The 23,673-nt window shown below is 46.7% G+C and overlaps 1 protein-coding gene across 4 annotated transcripts in view; it reads right to left on the bottom strand.

Annotated features, from left to right (window-relative positions):
• Nucleotides 1–23,673, bottom strand: part of STAM (signal transducing adaptor molecule) — an 80,154-nt gene that overhangs the window by 5,392 nt on the left and 51,089 nt on the right. For 3 of the 4 annotated variants that reach the window (XM_068235558.1, XM_068235559.1, XM_068235561.1), the window contains 8 exons: nucleotides 22,108–22,198; nucleotides 19,395–19,581; nucleotides 12,797–12,891; nucleotides 9,890–9,978; nucleotides 9,126–9,213; nucleotides 5,437–5,491; nucleotides 2,812–2,965; nucleotides 2,497–2,669 (listed from right to left, as the gene is read on the bottom strand). In XM_068235558.1, coding sequence (XP_068091659.1) covers nucleotides 2,497–2,669; nucleotides 2,812–2,965; nucleotides 5,437–5,491; nucleotides 9,126–9,213; nucleotides 9,890–9,978; nucleotides 12,797–12,891; nucleotides 19,395–19,581; nucleotides 22,108–22,198 — 932 coding nt within the window. Of the gene's footprint in view, nucleotides 1–2,491; nucleotides 2,670–2,811; nucleotides 2,966–5,436; nucleotides 5,492–9,125; nucleotides 9,214–9,889; nucleotides 9,979–12,796; nucleotides 12,892–19,394; nucleotides 19,582–22,107; nucleotides 22,199–23,673 lie in introns of all 4 variants that reach the window. The other variant, XM_068235560.1, reaches the window with a different exon arrangement.

The raw sequence follows: 23,673 nt of genomic DNA, 5'->3' as shown, positions 1-23,673 counted from the left end.
GCACATCAAAAGCTAGACATCATGCCAAGATCCAAAGAAATTCAGGAACAAATGAGAACAAAAGTAATTGAGATCTATCAGTCTGGCAAAGGTTATAAAGCCATTTCTAAAGCTTTAATGGCCCATACTCACGAGGGACTTTTGTCGCCTCAACACGCGGCGCGCGCGTGTTGCGGCGACAGGTCGCCCGTGAGTATGGGCCGTTGCACGCGCGCGCACCCCGAACTGTCGCCCGTCGCTCATGTCGCCATGCGATTGAAAGTTTCAATCGCATGGCGACAGTCGCCGCCGCACCTCCGCCGCAACTGTCGCTAGTCCGCGTGAGTACGCGGACTAGCGACAGCAACCTCCATTAAAGTATATAGAGCTTCCGGCGGAGGGAGGAGGAACGTCGGCGACAGCTTCCGTCTCGCCGCTGGTCCCTCTTCCGCGTGTGTACGCGGAGGGACCTGGCGAGGAGCTGTCGCCGGCCTGTCGCCCACACGCTCACGTGTGCTGGCGACAGGCAACATTTGCAGCCCGTGAGTACGGGCCATTAGACTCCAGCGAACCACAGTGAGAGCCATTATCCACAAATGGCAAAAACATGGAACAGTGATGAACCTTCCCAGGAGTGGCCGGCCGACCAAAATTATCCCAAGAGCGCAGAGAAAACTCATCCGAGAGGCCACAAAAGACCCCAGGACAACATCTAAAGAACTGCAGGCCTCACTTGCCTCAATTAAGGTCAGTGTTCATGATGCCACCATAAGAATGAGACTGGGCAAAAACGGCCTGCATGGCAGATATCCAAGGCGCAAACCCCTTTTAAGCAAAAAGAACATTAAGGCTCATCTCAATTTTGCTTAAAAAACATCTCAATGATTGCCAAGACTTTTGGGAAAATACCTTGTGGACCGACAAGACAAAGGTTGAACTTTTTGGATGGTGCGTGTCCCGTTACATCTGGCATAGAAGTAACACAGCATTTCAGCAAAAGAACATCATACCAACAGTAAAATATGGTGATGGTAGTGTGATGGTCTGCGGTTGTTTTTTTGCTTCAGGACCTGGAAGGCTTGCTGTGATAGATGGAACCATGAATTCTACTGTCTACCAAAAAATCCTGAAGGAGAATGTCAGGCCATCTGTTCGTCAACTCAAGCTGAAGCAATCTTGGGTGCTGCAGCAGGACAATGACCCAAAACACACCAGCAAATCCACCTCTGAATGGCTGAAGAAAAACAAAATTAAGACTTTGGAGTGGCCTGGTCAAAGTCCTGACCTGAATCCTATTGAGATGTTGTGGCATGTGGCGGTTCATGCTAGAAAACCCTCAAATAAAGCTGAATTACAACAATTCTGCAAAGATGAGTGGGCCAAAATTCCTCTAGAGCGCTGTAAAAGACTCGTTGCAAGTTATCGCAAAAGCTTGATTGCAGTTATTGCTGCTAAGGGTGGCCCAACCAGTTATTAGGTTCAGGGGGCAATTTCATTTTCACACAGGGCCATGTAGGTTTAAGTTTTTTTTCTCACTAAATAATAAAAACCATCATTTAAACTGCATTTTGTGTTTAATTATGTTATCTTTGACTAATAGTTAACGGTTTTTGATGAGCAGAAACATTTAAGTGTGACAAACATGCAAAAGAATAAGAAATCAGGAAGGGGCAAATAGTTTTTCACACTGTATATTTGTTAAAGTCATAAGAGGTTTTTAGAAATGGCGATTTCATTTTGCACAAAGCCCACTAAATAATATGCTTTTCTGATGAACTGTGTTTTGCGTGAAGTTTTATAAAAAAAAACAAAAACAAACAAACAGAAAAAACGGCACAAAAGAGCGGTGAAAATACCAGGTATAGTATTTATTTTGTAAAATCTATCAGGGGATGTGTTTATTTTGTGCCAAAGCATTCATCTCTGCTTTCCTATAACTACTCTCACTGTCAAGGACTCCTTTCAAAATAAATGTCAAAAGCTCTTTTCCTCCATACGCAGATCATGTTTACTTGTCCGATGTACAATCCTGGGGACAAAAAGCTCATCTGCCAAGCTACTGCACTCTCAGGTTGACTGGCCACACTTGGCTATGTGAGAGGGTGGTTGTAATACGGAGCACACTTTGCTTTGTAGGTTATCTGAAAGAAGGAATAAACCTATCCCTAAAAATTGTCCCTCTCTGAATAAAGAGACGGCCACAGATAACCCAGCGGAATGTCAGTAGCTCTTAGTTCCACCGAGTACTACAGGAAAGGGACAGGAACACAGAGCTTCAGTGTCTAATGGTAGACTGTGAGGAAAACAGAAACTGTTGTAATGTCCCAACATTCCTCACCAGCACAACTCTTTCATAGTTATTTTCTATTGTGATGTTGTATATGCATAGGTATCCCTTTGTCATGGCCATACTGGTGTTGTTTTTCTTTATTGTAAGTTACTTGCAGATTTATTAGCTTGTGAAAGTTCTTCTATCTCTAGGTGCCCGATAAAAGTAGAGAAAATTATTCACATTACTTATAGGAAGCTTGCGGCGATTGGCTGGACAGTTCGGAGGCAGCAGGATGTGGAGCGGCTGTTTGGCTTAGAGATGGAAGCTGTTCTGTAGGAATGGGGTAGGTCTGAATGTGGCCCATCTGCGTATTCCCGGTGACAAGATAGGTGGCGTTCGGATGTTGTCCTTGATATGCCTGAAATGGAGACAATACAATAAGGAGCAGAAAAAGCAACAGAAAACAATGGCTGTAAAGAGACTGACCAGCAACTTCTTGAACGATAGACGCTACCAGGACAAGTATGAGAAGAACACTGCATAACAAATGGCATGCTTACCTGCTGTGCAGCGGCCCCTGCTGGCGGGATGTAGTACTGTTGGTTCTGCATCTTGGCATACATTGCATACATGGGGTCCTCATTCATTAGTTTTGTGTATAGAGAAAGCGCCTCCATTACTTTCACATTCAGTTCTGAAAGTTCAGAGTGTTTCCTACAAAATTAAAGAATATGGTCACCTACGTTGAACGCAAAGTGGACCTGAACTCTTGCACAGGACAGAAGGAAAACAAAGAAATGCACCCTGTGGGTATTAACCTCCTTGCCGGTTTTCCCGACCTGAGCTCGGGGTAGAAAAAAGAAGCTATTAGCGGTGATCCCGAGCTCAGGTCGGGGTAGGCATTGCAGAGCTTTACCTTTAGTTGTGGAGTCCCGCACGCGATCTCGCTGCGCAGCGGGACTCCAGCATCTCTCCCCGGCAGTGTGGGGTCTTTCCCTGGCCGCCGGGATCCCCCATGTCCCCGCTATTCTTCCGGGGACCCGGCAGCCAGTTGGAGCAGCGCAGCCGTGGTGGTGGCAGCAGAGCGGTGTTGGCAGCGTGACGTCATCGGGGGCGGGGCTAATATTGAAAACGAACTTCTCTATATTAGAGAAATATAGAGAAGTTCGTTTATATGTATATTAGCGCCATCTTGTGGGCAAAGAGAAAACTGCAGCACAGGAGCCCAGAATGGTAATTTTTTTTATTTTGCTGCAGATCTTCCTGCCAGAATGATTTTTTTCAGGTTTTAGGGTCTGAAAGAGTGGAAAAAAATTGCACCGCTTTTAGACCCTAAAATCTGGAAAGAATCAGAACGGCAAGGAGGTTAAGAGAGTTTAGCTTGTGTACTTCCCTCTCATCTGTGACTGATAACAACTGTAATTTGATCTCTCAGCTGTGTCAGATGGCTGCTCCTGCAGAGCAGCTAATTTGTAAGCACAGGATGTTAATCCTAAATCTGCTTTCATGAAAGCAGAAAGTAGATACACCGCACCTTTATTGCAGGATTTGTATCAGCTGTAACAAAGAAATGTTTTTTCTGTAAAAGTTATTATGCTGTTGCTTATCTTTTAGAGCAGAGAGGAAGTTTTAAGTTCAGGTCCACTTTAAAAGGGGATTTAAAGTGTGTGGACATGTTTGCAAAGTGTTTCCTCCCTGCCGTGGCCAACTTTACAGCCAAGATACTTTTATTTTATTTTTTTTAAACAAAGCTATTCATTAGCACATTTGAAGAAGGTATTGCTCCTTCACTGTGGACTCTGAACTCTCCAAAGAACCATGAGTTCAACCTCGAATCTGCCTCTTAAGTTTTCCCAACAAGATTGAAGGAAAGCCAACCCCCCACTGTCACCATTTCTGACCCTTCCCCTCTTTTTAGCTTAGGATAGCTTTAGCGAGCAATCATGGATGACCAATAAATGGTGTCATAGGACACCTGCAATGACAATGCATTTCATTCGGAGAAATGTCTAATGCAGCGAACATCTAGCGTATGTCCATGAGTGGTGATCATACTAAGTAGCTATGAGTATGTAGCTACACGGAATAAAACTTAGATCGGGCTGCACGCGTTCGAAGGGGGGTTAACTTACCCAATGCGTCTGCCTTATAGGATGCGCTCCATTCACGTTCCATGTCACTCCCATGCTTCCTCCTTCCACGTCACTCCCATGCTTCCTCCTTCCACGTCACTCCCATGCTTCCTCCTTCCTTCCACGTCACTCCCATGCTTTCTCCTTCCACGTCACTCCCATGCTTCCTCCTTCCTTCCACGTCACTCCCATGCTTCCTCCTTCCTTCCACGTCACTCCCATGCTTCCTCCTTCCTTCCACGTCACTCCCACGCTTCCTCCTTCCACGTCACTCCCACGCTTCCTCCTTCCACGTCACTCCCACGCTTCCTCCTTCCACGTCACTCCCACGCTTCCTCCTTTCACGTCACTCCCACGCTTCCTCCTTTCACGTCACTCCCACGCTTCCTCCTTTCACGTCACTCCCACGCTTCCTCCTTTCACGTCACTCCCACGCTTCCTCCTTTCACGTCACTCCCACGCTTCCTCCTTTCACGTCACTCCCACGCTTCCTCCTTTCACGTCACTCCCACGCTTCCTCCTTTCACGTCACTCCCACGCTTCCTCCTTTCACGTCACTCCCACGCTTCCTCTTTCAAATCACTTCCAGGCTCCCTTCTTCTGGGTTGAAGAAGAAAGCATGGGCTTGACATGGAACACGAATGAAGCGCATCATATAAGACGGACGCATTGGGTAATTTAACCAACCCCCCCCCCCCCCCCCCCCCACAGCGGGCAACCTGATCATTTAAATTTAGATTCCAAGGAGCTACATACTCATAGCTGCTCGGTATGATCATCACTAATGTCCAGTACCTTGAAACTTATGCCTGGTAGACACCTTCGATTTTGATTGCCCAATTTTACCACCTTCATGTTGTATGAGGGCAAGCAGGTTTTGAATACTGTGAACAGATTGTGTATGTAAGCTCTCATATTGCATGGAGATGGTAAAATTGGTCAGCGATTGGCCAATCAAAATTGATGTGTGTACGCAGCATAACTTGACTCGTGCAATAATTGACATTCTAAACAGAACACAATGTGATTGGGTCATGCTGTAAAGGCACCCACCTGTCAATATCTTCCAGTTTTTCATCAATAAGAGGTCCCATCTGGTGACAAGCAGCTAGTGAGAAGAAATGCAAACAGAGTTAACAAAATCACCACAAAACAAAATCAGATTATGGGGACTGGGGGGAGATAAAAGAGGAGAGGAACAGATAATTCACAGAGGTATGGGGATTCTGCATGAACATATCTCTGTGCTTAACTTAGGTAGGCTTGTCTTAGGTCAGGTTTGCTTTAATGCTAGGTAACAAACCTTAACCTCCTTGCCGTTATAAAAAATTAGGCAAGGAGGCAGCGCTGCACTTCTTTTTTATTTATTTATTTTTTTTTAAATCATGTAGGGCTCGCTACATGATAGCCGCTGAGCAGCGGCATCCCCCCACCCACTCCGATCAGAGTATGCAGGAAATCCCGTTGAGAACGGGATTTCCTGCAGGGCTTCCCCGGTAGCCATGGCGGCCGGGCGGGATGACGTCACCGACGTCATGACGTCAGAGGGAATCCCAATCCGCCCCTTAGCGCTGCCTGGCACTGATTGGCCAGGCTGCGCAGGGGTCTGGGGCGAGGGGGCGGCTCGACGCGGCGGGTAGCGGCGAATCGGCGGCGAGCAGCGGCGATCGCGTACTACACGCAGCTAGCAAAGTGCTAGCTGCGTGTAGGAAAAAAAAATTATGCAAATCGGCCCAGCGGGGCCTGAGAAATCCTCCTGCGCAGGTTACCCCGAACTGTGTTCGGGATAACCGGCAAGGAGGTTAAAGAGAACCCGAGGTGGATCTTTGGGGAGCAGATGGGACACAGAGGCATGTTATCTGCCTCCTGACATGTCTCTGTGTCCCTACAATGCCACACTCTGCCCCCCCCCTCCCTTCCCCCGTGCTATAGCCCCCTGAGATTAGCGTCAATATTTGTCGTTATCTCGGAGGTAAACATAGGTGAGAGGAAATCCGTGCTCAAAACACCTGCCAGGGGAATTCCCACAGGGTTTCCAGAGCTGCCATTGGACAGCTATCTCTCCCTGGCCGCTCCCCCGCCTCCCTGCATGCTGTGAATGAGAGAATAAATCTTTCATTCCAGCGTCGTGACCCAGAAGTCGCAAAAGTGAAAGTGGGCCATTGCAGCCCACAGGAGCGGTAGGGAACGGCGTTTTTTGCAGCTACCTGATCAGCTCAGCCTCCCGGACCAGGTAGCCTACTTTTTATTCCATTTTATGAGCCCACCTCGGGCTCGCTTTAAAATAAAATTGAATACTCACCACAGTGGTTGGAAGCCTCTGATTAGACCTCATCGACCTTAGCAATCCAACACTGGGACCCTCTGAACATATTCGATAATGGCTTGTTAAATGTGTTCTCACTTCAGTGTACAAGTACGGCCACATTGCACAGGTGCAAGTACAGCCCGTGCAAGAAAACAGACGGGAGCGTGGTAACTAACAAGAGGGACCGAGCTAGCGGCAGTGGGTGAGGGAGGATTGTAGAACCCTCCAGGGAGTAGAAGGATCGGAGAAGCCTATGGGTCATTTAGAGCCTTACCTCTACTGAGTAATCTAAACACCCCCCTGGCTTTAAATCAACAAACTACAAACACAAGCACTAAGCTTCAAGCCTTGTGCTCGTGTCATCCTTTTGCAACCCTCCACAGTGTTCTCCCCAGAAATTTTTTCCAGCCGGGTGGCATGAAAAAGTAGCCGGGTGGGGCGCAACAGGGCGAATGCAGGGCCGTGTAAGCTCTGCTGACAGCATAGGAGGAGGAAACGAGCCGATATCAGCCGGGTGCTTACCAAAATTAGCCGGATAGAGGCCTGGGGAAAACACTGAGCCTCCATATGACTCTTGCTTTAATGCTAGGTACAGAGATGCTAGGTGAGATTTTCTGCCCGATTTACTGTCAGAACGATTATTTCCAACATGTCCGATCTGCTTTCTGATCAAACGCCGAGCATTTTCTGATCGATTTCCGTTCACTTCAATAGGAAATCGATCGGAAAATGCTCGAAAATCGATCAGAAAGCAGATTGATCATGTTGGAAATAATGGATCTGACAGTAAATCAGCCAGAAAATCTCATAGTGTGTACCCAGCATTAGATATGCACCATCTGTCTTAAAGTGAACCTGCCAAGTCAAAACCAGGAAAACCGGTTGTTTGGTTGTTTTTAATGTGCTATTACAGTGCTTTTTGTTTGCGTTTGAAAAAAACTGAACAAAAATAGGCTTGATTTGCAGTACACAAATCCGGTTCACAGTGCAGGTGAAACAGACATCATATTGTTATACGTATTGGGCATCATTAATGGTTCCGATCAACCACTATTGTTCCGTCAATGTTTTTGGGGTTGGTTCCTCTACCAATCATCTGATTGGTAAGGTTTTCATTTGTGGACCCCATTGTTGTGGAACCACAAGGCTCAGCATGTCCTACAGATTTAACTGAGAAGCTGCAAATTCACACATAGGTATGAACTGTTTTTTTTTTTTTTAGACAATGCAAAGCTCAGCATGGTCTGAAAGGACATGCTGGCCCCTTGAGATTCCAGAGATTAGTGTATCCTAAGGGTTAAAAAAGAGGGCGTGGGATTGGGAATACACTTCAGGACAGAGCTTTATGTGTGCAAGCTGACCTAAGGTCACAGCTTTTTTTGCCTGTACCTATCAGATCAGACTGCTTTTTTTCCCCTTCAGCGCTGCTGTCTGTGTGCTCTGTTCTCTGGGCAGCCAGGACATCCCGCTCTCTGCAGCTAGTGGAGATCTACTCCATGCGTCTGACACCCGGGGAGGAAGTGAGTGATTGCCTGCACTCCCCTCTTCAAGTGCCGTAATTCAGAGATGGGAAAGTTAGTACGGCACGTAAATGTACAATTGTACGGTGGGGAGGGAGAGAGACAAGTGACACAGCCGTGAGGGGGAAAGGAGGCACTAAATACCCGGATTACAAAGCCAGACGGGCTGTAGTTTGCCCAGCTCTGCTTTAGTCACAGGCTCCAGCATCCCTTCACGATCGTGCAGGCAGAGTGAGAGACTGCTTGTAATGTGCCCCGTTCCTGGAGGAGGAGCACTATGCAGTCAGCATGGTCCCGCCTATTGCCATGCTGAGGCAAGGAGTGTACGAGCCCGCCAGAAAGCGCGAGATCTCGTACGTAGAGAAGCTGAGCTTGCTGGGCAATCTGCTACAGAGGAGTCAGCGCTGAGTGCAGAGAACAGCGCTGGCTTTTGTAATATGCAAAATAGCAGCCGGGCGGGGCCTTAATTCACCCGGGCGGCGCGCCCACTTAATTGATCCTGGGGAGAACACTGCTCCAGTTAGCCGCAGTGCCCCTCTCTAAGTTTGCCAGTCGCATGCGCGGACCTGCACATCCTGATCGCACTCTTGTTGCTGGAAGCATTCTGCACATGCGCAGCAGCGATTGTTACATACTGTGCATGCGTAAGCCGCTGCCGTGCATGGAAGCGCCATGATGAGGAGGCACACAACCCGGGCCTCGCATACAGCTGATCGAAGGCTGCTACAGCTGACCAGAGGATCACAGCGTGGGCACAGGACGTTCTTTGGGAGCGCACTCACAATACTATCACCACAAATTGCTCCATACTACTTCATATATATACTACTTCCACACTGCTGCTGCCTGGCTTCCTCTTTACTTTAATGCACCCTTATAACAGAGGATAGTTTGGGAGGATTCTTCCTACTCACCTTCCAGATGAATGAGGTCCGTAGACTCCGGTAACTCATCGGTTGGATCTGCACTCTGCAGCATTTGTAATAACTGATCCATTTTATCCTAGAAAAGGAAGAACAAAACAATTCAGGACTTCAGTATTTCAACAGTCTAGAAGAGGGTTTGTTAAATAGGCATTTAACCACTTCCAGGCGGCTGTAGTTGAAATCTACACCTTGCTTGTGTCCATTTATTCCTGGCAGGGCGTAGATTTCAACGTCCACATTTGTGCGCTCCCACGCCGCTGCCTCCGGCTCGCTCTGCTGTCAAAGTGACAGCAGAGCTTTCGCGTCTCAGTCAGGAGCCAATTTCATTGGCAGCATTCTCAGTCATCCATGGAGATGCCTTGGCAAGTCAGGACCCGTGTTTGAAAAGACACTAGACTGGCTACTAGATGCGCAGCAGCAGATTATGGTTAGCTTCAGGAACCAGGGGCGTAACTAGAGGGGAGCAGCCAATGCAATTGCAGGGGTGGGGGGGGGGGCAGCTATTAACCATTCCTTTCTCTCATACTCCAGATCAGGTGTTTTATGGCTACACTTGTTATGGGGATGAAGATCACGATCAACATTTGTTTTATGAAGGGCACCATGGGGAGGCAAGGGGAAGAGGTGTGAACATTGGGAGGGCCTCATGAATTGTAGTTACGCCACTGCTTCAGATGCTGCCAATAACCCCCCCATCAGTCCGCTGCAGGGACAGGTTTCATGTTTTCCTATTCTCAGCATTTGCCACATACCTCATCTATGTACACTGGTTCAGGCTCCGGCTCTATGGTCTCCACCTGCACCTCATCACTAAACTGCACCGTCTTCTTCTCAGTCTTCACTGGAAATAAACATCAGCACATTAATAAAACCGTATCGTGAAGCAAACAAAAGATGATTGAGCACCACAGTAACAGTAATAATAATGCTGTCACTAGTACTTATCATAACCATAAATAATTTAAACAGGAACTGTAGTGTAAATAACATAATGAACCAAATTGCTTATTTTACAATATTAACCACTTGCCCTCCCCTAGGACGAGTATCTATGTCCCTGCAGATTGCCACAACTCTGAGCAGGGATGCAACTACTATGTCCCTCCCCACCGCACATTTCCGCGCTCATTATCGCCGATCGTTAGCCGCTAGAACAGTTCCCATGTGAAGGAACGCCGCCGTTTTATATTTTAAATTAACTCCTGACCTCCTACACTCCCCAATAGTTACCAAATACTTGCCATAGTTAGCAAGTACACTCTAAAATAGTTACCAAACGCCCCCAAAAAATTACAAATAAAAAAATAAAAATACATAAATAGTTACCTTAGGGACTGAACTTTTTTTTAATATGTATGTAAAGAGGGTATATTACCATTACTTTATAAATTATGGGCTTGTAATTAGGGATAGAAGCAAAACTGAAAAAAATGCACCTTTATTTCCAAATAAAATATTGGCGCCATACATTGTACTAGGGACATATTTTTTTACCACGGGGAAGGGGGGGGGGGGGGGGGAGAGCTACATAGCAGTATACAATATACAGCTCTAGAAAGTGTTTCTGATGCTGAAACCAAGAAAATTACTGTAAGGCCCCTATTCAGTACATGCAAATCGCAGCCATTTTCCGCTCACATGTGGGGGGAGAAAATGATGCATGCTGCAGATTTTAACGGAACGCATCAAAATTCTCAGACACAAACTCACAACAGCATGGGTGCCGTGACAGTTTCAGAATGACGCAGCACTCCAGTGGAAATGCAGTCTCAAAGTCGGTATCCTGAATGTACTACCGTATCTACTCATATACAAGTCGATCTCGTGTATAAGTTGACCACAATATTTGACCCTCTTAAAGGGAAGGTCCAAGCAAAATAAAAAAATGAGTTTCACTTACTTAGGGCTTCTACCAGCCCCATGCAGCCATCCTGTGCCCTCGTAGTCACTCACTGCTGCTCCAGTCCCCCACTGGCAGCTTGCCGACCTCGGAGGTCGGCGGGACACATTGCGTACATATTTACACATTCCCGCTAGTGCAAAACATTAACACATACATTTTTACGCACTCCTGGTTCAATGCGTAAAAATGTACGCATTGAATCAGTAATGCGTAAAAATGTATGTGTTAATGTTCCTGCACTAGCGGGAATGCGTAAAAATGTACGCAATGCGTCCCGCCGACCTCCGAGGTCGGCAAGCTGCCAGCGGGGGACTGGAGCAGCAGTGAGTGACTATGAGGGCACAGGATGGCTGCATGGGGCTGGTAGAAGCCCCAGGTAAGTGAAACTAATTTTTTTATTTTGCTTGGACCTTCCCTTTAAGCTGGAATTTTTTTATTGACTCAAGTATAAGTCTACCCAGCAAAGCTAATCGCTGTACTTTGGGACTAGGACTAACTAAGAGCTGCACTTGTGGGCCAGGAGGGGTCAATGATTGCACTGCATACAGTATTGCAGCCATTAACCCCTCCTGTCCTTTAAGTACAGCTAATATCTCCTCCAGGCCCAAGTGCAGCAGTTATTCACTCCTGCAGCCCAGTATTTCCCCCCTGCCCCTTTCCTTGTTAATGGTTGTGGCCAAGACTTTCAGACCTGCACTTTCTGGGCATTTCCTTAATCAAGAAAGTGTAAATTGCTGTAAATGGGAATGTCACTATTAGTACACAGTACATCAGTACTTCCCATGACTCATGTACAAGTCGATCCCTATACTTTGATTAAAGGGAACCTAAACAGAATGATATGGATGTTTCCTGTTAATCAATACCAGTTGCCTGGCAGCCCTGCTGATCTCTTTAGCTGCAATAGTGGCTGAATCACACACCTGAACCAAGCATGCAGCTAATCCAGTCTGACTTCAGTCAGAGCACCTGATCTGCATGCATGTTCAGGGGCTGTAGCTGAAAGTATTAGAGACATAGGATCAGCAGGAGAGTCAGGCAACTGGTATTATTACTGGTTTAGGTTCCCTTTAAGTGAGTCAGACCTACGTTTCTAGACTTATACTCGAGTATATACAGTACATTATCCTATAAGTCACTACAGTGCAGTTTTAACTTGAGGATGAAGTTCATCAATTGATCATCAAATAGTCTATATGGCGGATTATGTGGTGAAACTCCTCCCACATAGTGAGGTCATGACCATGGTCCTGACATTTTGCTCTCTGTGAACCTCGTTGCATTGTGGGAAATAACATCTTTTTCCAACTGTCAAGCAAGAAGCATCTCTCCCTGTGCATAGAACTCTCGGTAGGAACATTCCGTACAGATCACCTGGCAGAACTAAAGATGTCACCACCAGTGATACATCTCAGAACATAAATCAGGGAGAGGAAATATTTTACAATGGCCAAACACTGACTAAATAATCTATAAATGAAGATTGTAAAAAAAAATAAGCAATTTTATTCATTGTGTTATTTTCACTGCAGTTCCTCTTTAAGGGGGAGGATCCTATTATATATATTTTCAGTTACAAGTGCTCAGTTGCCTTTAAGAGTCCACAGGAGACAGGGACAGAGGTGGAAGGGATAGATGTGGATGCTTCTATATTGTGCTGCATAACATGTCTGTGCTTTGTAAAGACAGGAAGTAAACAAACAGATACGCACGAATAGCGCATAATGAGGTCTGGAATAAACGAGACATTACTTACTCATCTCCGGCTCCGCCGTGAGGTCTGCTGTGACAAAATTGGATGGAAATAATCCAATCCCTTCATTAGTCTCCCCCTTCCACCAGTTGGGGTCACTGGAATAGAATGGAACAATGTCAACAAGGGGATCTGGCTGCTGGCGAGATGTCCTGTTACTAGGCAGGCGGACACAACATTCCTGCTGTCTGCAGATCTCCACATTTCTGTGTCTCACTATATTGCACGGCATACCAGAAGTCTCCTAACCTCTGCATTAAGGGGCTGGCAGATCTCCAATGGTCGCCACAGGGGTTAAAACAGCAAATCTCAAGAGCAAGTTTATCAGACAATTCATGATTCAGGGCCCGTTCACACTAAGGCCGTTTTCCGCCTTTTTTCAAGCGCAGGAGATTTTTTAAATCGCCCACAAAACACTTGTGCAATGATTCTCTGTGAGAGAGTTCACAGCTAAGCGGATTTTTTTTCCGATCCACTCAGCAAAGCGGTGCCTGGACCATTTTTAAGGTGTTTTTGCCTCAATGGAAGGTATAAGAAAAACGTAAACTCTCACAAAATCGCTTTGTGCAGAGATTGCGTTCACGGTTTTAAGAATAAATACATCTATTCTTTTCCGGGTCAAAGAGTTAACTTCCTGACTTGCGTCAGGGAGTAAATTACAAAATCGCTCTGAAAAAGTGCTTAGAAAAGCGCTTTTTACAAAAACGCAGAAGGCAATGGAGCGCTGGGAGGGGAAAAAAAAAACTGCGCACAAAAACGCAAAACGTTTGCATTTTAGTATTTAGGTATGAATGGGGCCTCACAAAGCTTTCACCTGTTTTCACCTCATCTATGTTACTTTTGTAGGCTCCCAAAGATCAAAAATATAATTAAATTAAGGTAATTAAAGTAATATTGTAATGATGTTAATCAAAAACAACTTACAATACTTTGAGTGATTATTTTGCTTGTAAATGTGCTGAAAGGTAATTTTTATCAATTAGGTGATAAATAAGTCATTTATGAGAAGTTTTGTGAATAGATCCCAATCTACTATTAGGTGGCAAAAGATCTCATTTGCGGTACCTACAATACAATTCCTGGGGGTAAAGTCCCCAGGAGTCACATACACCGGATTCAATGGTCTTCAGCTATTTACACACAGGAAACAAATGTTGCCTAAAACTTTCTTTTTTGAATGTATTTGGTAGCCATGTAACCCACTCCGCGTACAGATGAGCTGCTGGAGCTGTCTTACATACATGGAGGGAGCAGGAAAAGCAGAGGAGTCCTGCCAGAACTATAATAGCAGCTGGTGAGGAGGGCCAGGGCTTCCATTGGGGCAAATAGACAATGGCCCAGGCCAGGGCCCCGTGCTTCTTAGGAGCCCCCAAGACGTTGTAGAGGCCCCTTCCACACCCCAATATTATGGCTGCACTCATTTTACCGGGGTATTATGGGCACACTCGTCATACCCAGGGTATTATGGCCGCACTCATTATCTTGGGGGTATAATGGCTGCACTTGTTATACTGGGGGTATTATGGCCGCTCTCGTTCTACCAGGGGTATTATGGCTGCACTTGTTATCCTGGGGGTATTATGGCTGCACTTGTTATACTGTGGGTATTATGGCCGCACACATTATACTGGGGGTATTATGGCCGCACACATTATACTGGGGGTATTATGGCTGCACTTGTTATCCTGGGGGTATTATGGCTGCACTTGTTATCCTGGGGGTATTATGGCCGCACTTGTTATCCTGGGGGTATTATGGATGCACTTGTTATCCTGGGGGTATTATGGCCGCAATAGTTATCCTGGGGGTAATATGGCCGCACTCATCATACTGGGAGTATTAAGGCCGCACTCGTTCTACTGGAGGTATTACGGCTGCACTTGTTATACTGGGGGTATTACGGTCGCACTTGTTATACAGGGGGTATTATGGCCGCACTCGTTATACTGGGGGTATTATGGATGCACACGTTATACTGGGGGTGTAATGGACGCACTCGTTATACTGGGGGTATTATGGCCGCACTTGTTATACTGGGGGTATTATGGTCGCACTCGTTATACTGGGGGTATTATGGCCGCACTCGTTATACTGGGGGTATTATGGCCGCACTCGTTATACTGGGGGTATTATGGCCGCACTCGTTATACTGGGGGTATTATGGCCGCACTCGTTATACTGGGGGTATTATGGCCGCACTCGTTATACTGGGGGCACCATGGCTGCACTTGTTATACTGGGGGTATTATGGTCGCACTTGTTATACTGGGGGTATTATGGATGCACTCTTTATACTGGGGGTATTATGGTTGCACTTGTTATACTGGGGGTATTAAGGCCGAACTTGTTATACTGGGGGTATTATGGCCGCACTCGTTCTACTGGAGGTATTATGGCTGCACTTGTTATACTGGGGGTATTATGGTCGCACTTGTTATACTGGGGGTATTATGGCCGCACTTGTTATACTGGGGGTATTATGGCCGCACACATTATACTGGGGGTATTAAGGCCGAACCTGTTATACTAGGGGTATTATGGCCGCACTCATCATACTGGGGGTATTAAGGCCGAACCTGTTATACTAGGGGTATTATGGCCGCACTCGTTCTACTGGAGGTATTATGGCTGCACTTGTTATACTGGGGGTATTATGGCCGCACTTGTTATACTGGGGGTATTATGGCCGCACTCATCATACTGGGGGTATTAAGGCCGAACCTGTTATACTAGGGGTATTATGGCCGCACTCATCATACTGGGGGTATTAAGGCAGAACCTGTTATACTAGGGGTATTATGGCCGCACTCGTTCTACTGGAGGTATTATGGCTGCACTTGTTATACTGGGGGTATTATGGCCGCACTCGTTATACTGGGGGTATTATGGTCGCACTTGTTATACTGGGGGTATTATGGCAGCACTCGTTATACTGGGGGTATTATGGCCGCACTTGTTATACTGGGGGTATTATGGCCGCACTCGTTATACTGGGGGCACCATGGCTGCACTTGTTATACTGGGGGTATTATGGCCACACTCGTTATACTGGGGGCACCATGGCTGCACTTGTTATACTGGGGGTATTATGGCCGCACTTGTTATACTGGGGGTATTATGGCCGCACTTGTTATACTGGGGGTATTATGGCCCACTTGTTACACTGGGGGGTATTATGGCCGCACTCGTTATACTGGGGGCACCATGGCTGCACTTGTTATACTGGGGGTATTATGGTCGCACTTGTTATACTGGGGGTATTATGGCCGCACTCGTTATACTGGGGGTGTTATGGACGCACTCGTTATACTGGAGGTATTATGGCCGCACTCGTTCTACTGGAGGTATTATGGCTGCACTTGTTATACTGGGGGTATTATGGCCGCACTTGTTATACTGGGGGTATTATGGCCCACTTGTTATACTGGGGGGTATTATGGCCGCACTCGTTATACTGGGGGCATCATGGCTGCACTTGTTATACTGGGGGTATTATGGTCGCACTTGTTATACTGGGGGTATTATGGCCGCACTTGTTATACTGGGGGTATTATGGCCCACTTGTTATACTGGGGGGTATTATGGCCCACTTGTTATACTGGGGGGTATTATGGCTGCACTCGTTATACTGGGGGCACCATGGCTGCACTTGTTATACTGGGGGTATTATGGCCGCACTTGTTATACTGGGGGTATTATGGCCGCACTTGTTATACTGGGGGTATTATGGCCGCACTCGTTCTACTGGAGGTATTATGGCTGCACTTGTTATACTGGGGGTATTATGGTCGCACTTGTTATACTGGGGGTATTATGGCCGCACTCGTTATACTGGGGGTATTATGGTCGCACTTGTTATACTGGGGGTATTATGGCCGCACTCGTTATACTGGGGGCACCATGGCCGCACTCGTTCTACTGGAGGTATTATGGCTGCACTTGTTATACTGGGGGTATTATGGCCGCACTCGTTATACTGGGGGTATTATGGCCGCACTTGTTATACTGGGGGGTATTATGGCCGCACTTGTTATACTGGGGGTATTATGGCCGCACTTGTTATACTGGGGGGTATTATGGCTGCACTCGTTATACTGGGGGCACCATGGCTGCACTTGTTATACTGGGGGTATTATGGCCGCACTTGTTATACTGGGGGTATTATGGCCGCACTTGTTATACTGGGGGGTATTATGGCCGCACTCGTTATACGGGGGGTATTATGGCCGCACTTGTTATACTGGGGGTATTATGGTCGCACTTGTTATACTGGGGGTATTATGGTCGCACTTGTTATACTGGGGGTATTATGGTCGCACTCGTTATACTGGGGGGTATTATGGACGCACTCGTTATACTGAGGGTATTATGGTCGCACTTGTTATACTGGGGGTATTATGGTCGCACTCGTTATACTGGGGGGTATTATGGCCGCACTCGTTATACTGGGGGTATTATGGCTGCACTTGTTATACTGGGGGTATTATGGCCGCACTTGTTATACTGGGGGTATTATGGCCGCACTCATCATACTGGGGGTATTAAGGCCGAACCTGTTATACTAGGGGTATTATGGCCGCACTCATCATACTGGGGGTATTAAGGCAGAACCTGTTATACTAGGGGTATTATGGCCGCACTCGTTCTACTGGAGGTATTATGGCTGCACTTGTTATACTGGGGGTATTATGGCCGCACTCGTTATACTGGGGGTATTATGGTCGCACTTGTTATACTGGGGGTATTATGGCAGCACTCGTTATACTGGGGGTATTATGGCCGCACTTGTTATACTGGGGGTATTATGGCCGCACTCGTTATACTGGGGGCACCATGGCTGCACTTGTTATACTGGGGGTATTATGGCCACACTCGTTATACTGGGGGCACCATGGCTGCACTTGTTATACTGGGGGTATTATGGCCGCACTTGTTATACTGGGGGTATTATGGCCGCACTTGTTATACTGGGGGTATTATGGCCCACTTGTTACACTGGGGGGTATTATGGCCGCACTCGTTATACTGGGGGCACCATGGCTGCACTTGTTATACTGGGGGTATTATGGTCGCACTTGTTATACTGGGGGTATTATGGCCGCACTCGTTATACTGGGGGTGTTATGGACGCACTCGTTATACTGGAGGTATTATGGCCGCACTCGTTCTACTGGAGGTATTATGGCTGCACTTGTTATACTGGGGGTATTATGGCCGCACTTGTTATACTGGGGGTATTATGGCCCACTTGTTATACTGGGGGGTATTATGGCCGCACTCGTTATACTGGGGGCATCATGGCTGCACTTGTTATACTGGGGGTATTATGGTCGCACTTGTTATACTGGGGGTATTATGGCCGCACTTGTTATACTGGGGGTATTATGGCCCACTTGTTATACTGGGGGGTATTATGGCCCACTTGTTATACTGGGGGGTATTATGGCTGCACTCGTTATACTGGGGGCACCATGGCTGCACTTGTTATACTGGGGGTATTATGGCCGCACTTGTTATACTGGGGGTATTATGGCCGCACTTGTTATACTGGGGGTATTATGGCCGCACTCGTTCTACTGGAGGTATTATGGCTGCACTTGTTATACTGGGGGTATTATGGTCGCACTTGTTATACTGGGGGTATTATGGCCGCACTCGTTATACTGGGGGTATTATGGTCGCACTTGTTATACTGGGGGTATTATGGCCGCACTCGTTATACTGGGGGCACCATGGCCGCACTCGTTCTACTGGAGGTATTATGGCTGCACTTGTTATACTGGGGGTATTATGGCCGCACTCGTTATACTGGGGGTATTATGGCCGCACTTGTTATACTGGGGGGTATTATGGCCGCACTTGTTATACTGGGGGTATTATGGCCGCACTTGTTATACTGGGGGGTATTATGGCTGCACTCGTTATACTGGGGGCACCATGGCTGCACTTGTTATACTGGGGGTATTATGGCCGCACTTGTTATACTGGGGGTATTATGGCCGCACTTGTTATACTGGGGGGTATTATGGCCGCACTCGTTATACGGGGGGTATTATGGCCGCACTTGTTATACTGGGGGTATTATGGTCGCACTTGTTATACTGGGGGTATTATGGTCGCACTTGTTATACTGGGGGTATTATGGTCGCACTCGTTATACTGGGGGGTATTATGGACGCACTCGTTATACTGAGGGTATTATGGTCGCACTTGTTATACTGGGGGTATTATGGTCGCACTCGTTATACTGGGGGGTATTATGGCCGCACTCGTTATACTGGGGGTATTATGGTCGCACTTGTTATACTGGGGGTATTATGGCCGCACTCGTTATACTGGGGGTATTATGGCCGCACTTGTTATACTGGGGGTATTATGGCCGCACTTGTTATACTGGGGGTATTATGGTCGCACTTGTTATACTGGGGGTATTATGGACGCACACATTATACTGGGGGTATTATAGACGCACTCGTTATACTGGGGGTATTATGGCCGCACTTGTTATACGGGGGGTATTATGGCCGCACTCGTTATACTGGGGGCACCATGGCTGCACTTGTTCTACTGGGGGCAACATCTTTTTAAGCGGTGCACTGACCTGTCATCCAGCACAGTAACAATCTCCCCAGCCTTAAACGTCAGCTCGTTGTCCTCAGCGGCTTCGAAGTCATAGATGGCTCGGACTTTCCTCCCCTCTGACTTGTGATTGGTCAGGAAGCTCGTGCTGGGATAGAGACTGGACACTGCGCCGGGCTGCTTCTGCTCTTTTAGCGACAGTTCAATGGCTGGAGCACAAGAATAAGCACACCGGTTTACAAACAATCTGAGCAGTTCACAGGCTACAAACACTGCATTAGACTTGGTCACTTGACAGAACTCAGTTATCACATACTGGACTGTCTGAAGAAGGAACAGCACTAGTCTAGTTTAGGGGACCCAGCAAGAAACCTCATAGAGAACCATTCTCCAATCACAGCACCCTCTACGGCATGAAACGTTGTGATTGGACAAATAGTGTGGCGTAGTTTACTACAACCTAGCAGTTTAAGGAGGTTGGTGTCCACCCAATCCCATTAGCGGAATGTCCCTATTAGGCTTCCTGCTGGGGCCTCTAAACTAGACTAGCCAATTATTTTCTTTCTATATAAAAGACTGTGGAAAACCTAAAGGATCCTTGCACTGCATGTTTTCAAACATTCATAGAGCTGCCAATCAGAAGCATTAGCAGAGAGGTCACTCCTGGTTATTGGTCAGAACCTGCCTATTGGTTACAGGCAGCATAGATAATGAGGAGGAGGTGGGGCAAAATGCAATAGGGCTGATAATATACAATCACAAAAGCAGTGTTACAAATAGACTGTCTTAAACAACACCTGTAGCAAGAGGCATACAGTATGGAGGCTGCCATATTTCTTTCCTTGTAAACAATTCCAGTTGCCTGGCTGTCTAACTGATCCTCTGCCTCTAATACTTTTAGCCATAGACCCTGAAAAAGTATATGTAGATCAGCAAAACACTGCAGCACAAGTAATCCTATGGGATTGCTTACACTGCGGCACAGTTGCGATTTCCAATGATCACAATCACACTACATCATATATGTCAAAATCTGGCCCGTGGGCCAAATATGGCCCTCCGAGCCATCAGATTTGGCCCTCAGGTGGTTTCCCCACTGTGCATTATGTTTGGCCCTCTTAGGACCACCAGAGAAGCTATATTGGAGGGTAAGCCCTAGATCACCAGGGGAGCCGTATGGGGAGAGGGAAAGCACTAGATACCAGGGAAATGTATAGGAAAGGGAGGAGGGGCCACTAGACTCCAAGGAACTGTATTGGGGAAGGAGGGGTCTACTAGACACCAAGGAATTGTGTAGGGAAGGGAGAACCACTTAACACCAGGGAACCATATAGATGAGGGAGAAGGGTCACTAGACACCAGGGAACCATATAGATGAGGGAGAAGGGCCACTAGACACCAGGTAAGCATATAGGGAAAGGAGAAGGACACCAGGGAACTGTATAGGGGATAGAGGGGGTTATTCGACACCAGGGAACTTTATAAGGGAGTGAGGTGGCCACTAGACATTGAGGTTGGCCCGTGACTTGGTCCCAGAGCTCAATTTCGGCCCACTTTATATTTGAGTTTGACACCCCTGCACTACATGCAGCATTTTCCCGCCGATTGCTATGTAATTCTCAATCATTGGGATAAGAATGTCAAAACGCACAGCAAAATTGTGAAAAATAGCATTGCAAAATCATTTGTGGGTGAGAACTGGGACAATGAGATCAGCAGGCCACTGATATTGTTTAAAGGAACTCTGAGCACCTCTCATGGGCATGCCTTTAAGACTCCGACCAGTACTGCAAAGTACTGAAAGATGCATACCTTTCTGTAGCTTGTGCTCTCCTCTTTCATTTGATACATGAATTGCCGTTCTAAACCAAATAGTTTTCGTTCGATTTCAATTTAAAAATCGCAGCTGCCATCTTGGCTATGTTATAACTTCCGGGGTCACCCCTGTCTTTTCTGTTAGAGAAGTGCATCACTGACTGGAGCAGGAAGAGGAAGTGACACGCATGGCCATTGCAAGAGGCTCCTCCAGAGGGGTCATAGCACGACTTTGTTGGAAGTCGACTGGCTTAAAGGCATGCCCATGAGAGGTGCTCAGAGTCCCTTTAAAGTGAACCAGAGACTAAGCACCCTCGTGTATTTTACCATATATATATCACTGGGAACATTATAGAAAACACCTACCCTGCTCTCTGTTTCATTTTTAACTGTTCAGCTTGCTTCTAATCAGCCCTGATAAAATCCCCGACTGAGCATTCAGTCTGGCTTTGCTATAATGACTCAGCTATAATGATTCCTGAGCAGAGCCACAAGGGGGCAGGCTTGGGCTTGAAAAGACACCAGAGAAAATAGACTCAGCTATAAAAATTCCTGAGCAAAGCCAGACTGAATGCTCAGTCGGGGATTTTATCATGGCTGATAAGAAGCAATCTGAACAATTAAAAATGAAACAGAGAGCAGGGTAGGCGTTTTCTCTAACGTTCCCACTGATATATATGGTAAAATACATGAGGGTGCTTCGTCTCTGGTTCACTTTAAAAGGAAATAAATATAAAATATCCCTCTCAATTCCAGTGTCCTTGAAATGTATAGTGAGAACATCCATTTTCTGCACTAAACCATTTCAAGGAATTTAGGCAATCAATGCTTCCCAGGCACAGGTGACAATGGAATGCAGCCTCCATGCTTCTGCCCATCAGGCACGGCTGACAGGAAATGGCTGATTATTGATCCCTTACCTTTAGCGAGATCTTCTTCCTCTTTCTTGGTTGCCACTGTTCCTGGATCCTTTGTGACGAGAGCGGGGCTGGCTTTAGCCTGTTCTGCTGCCTGGAACCAGATAGTGTAAACCAGTTAACTCTTCCCCACTTACAGGACAGTCACAGTGACTCTCACTACAAAAGCAAAAGTGAGTTTATTTCCCTAAACAGACTCTCTAGGAAAGACAAGTTTGACAAAGAATAAGAAAAAAAGTTTTCTAGACAGTAAAAAAACTAGAGCAAGAGACATTTTATCCACCAACATCATTCCTTAAAGGCATCAAGCAAATTGTGCCTCCCCATGATATACTTACCCGGGGCTTCCTCCAGCCCCTTGCAGCTGACATGTCCTATGCCGACACCTCCATTCGCAGTCGCCAGCCCGGACCCTACCGGTGTAGAGGCCGACCTCGAGGTCGTCCTTACTGCGCCAGCGTGAAGCACTGCTGTCAATCAAGCCCACGTTGTCCGCAGTGTACTGCGCAGGTGCAGGACTACTGTGCCTGCACAGTACGCCGCGGACAACATGGACTTGATTGACAGTGGCGCTCATGTAGGCACAGCAGAGGAGGTCAGCCTCTGCACCGGCAGGGACCCCGGGCCAGCGGCAGCGAGTGGAGCTGTCAGCAGCAAGGAGCTGGAGGAAACCCCAGGTAAGTATCATGGGGAGGCACGATTTGCTTGATGCTTTCTTTAAAGTAGATCCACATGTTTAAGAGCGGACCTGAACTCAAAACTTCCTCTCTGTTCTAAAATAACCTTTAAAGAAAAACATTTGTTACAGCTGATAGAAATCCACCAATAAATCTGCAGTGTGTCTACTTCCTGTTTTCATGGAAGCAGACATAAGGTTAACATCCTGTGTTTACAAATTAGCAGCTCTGCCAAGGCAGCCAGCTGACACAGCTGAGAGATCAAATTGCAGTTGTGATTAGTCACAGATGGGAGGGAATTAGACAGGCCAAATTCTTGAAATACATACAGAGTGCATTTCTCTAGGCTTCCCTTCTGTGCAAGAGTTCAGGTACACTTTAAATGACCCTTCAAGCGTGAAAAAAAGTGAATTAAGCATGTGGTGGTGACCAACCTCCAACTGCTCGCTGTCTGCGCAGCCCCTCCCAGTCCTTTAGTATTCTTGCCTGGCTCCTTCAGTTGAATAACCTGTAGGAAGAGCCTGCGGCTGCGCACCAGTGCTTCTGAACTGCGCATGCCCAAGAAAACGAGCAGTGGTAGGAGGGTCAGGGGTAAGCGTAGTTGCGCCCCACTCTTTTTTGTAAATTTTATGCACACTTCAGGTGTGCTTTAAGCCTTAAAAATGCAGTGAATTAAATTAATTGGAAACAAGAGATCCGTGATCAGACGTCAGACAATTGATCATTTATGACTCAGAACAAAGAACAGAAGTTCCCTCAAAAAACCGCACCACTCAAATAATCAATGTATACAAATTCAACTTTATTCAACTTTTTGAATAAAGTTGAATTTGTATACATTGATTATTTGAGTGGTGCGGTTTTTTGAGGGAACTTCTGTTCTTTGTTCTGA

The sequence above is a fragment of the Hyperolius riggenbachi genome, chromosome 5 (assembly GCF_040937935.1).
Source record: "Hyperolius riggenbachi isolate aHypRig1 chromosome 5, aHypRig1.pri, whole genome shotgun sequence".
NCBI lineage: Eukaryota > Metazoa > Chordata > Amphibia > Anura > Hyperoliidae > Hyperolius > Hyperolius riggenbachi.
This window is presented reverse-complemented; position numbering and strand designations above follow the sequence as displayed.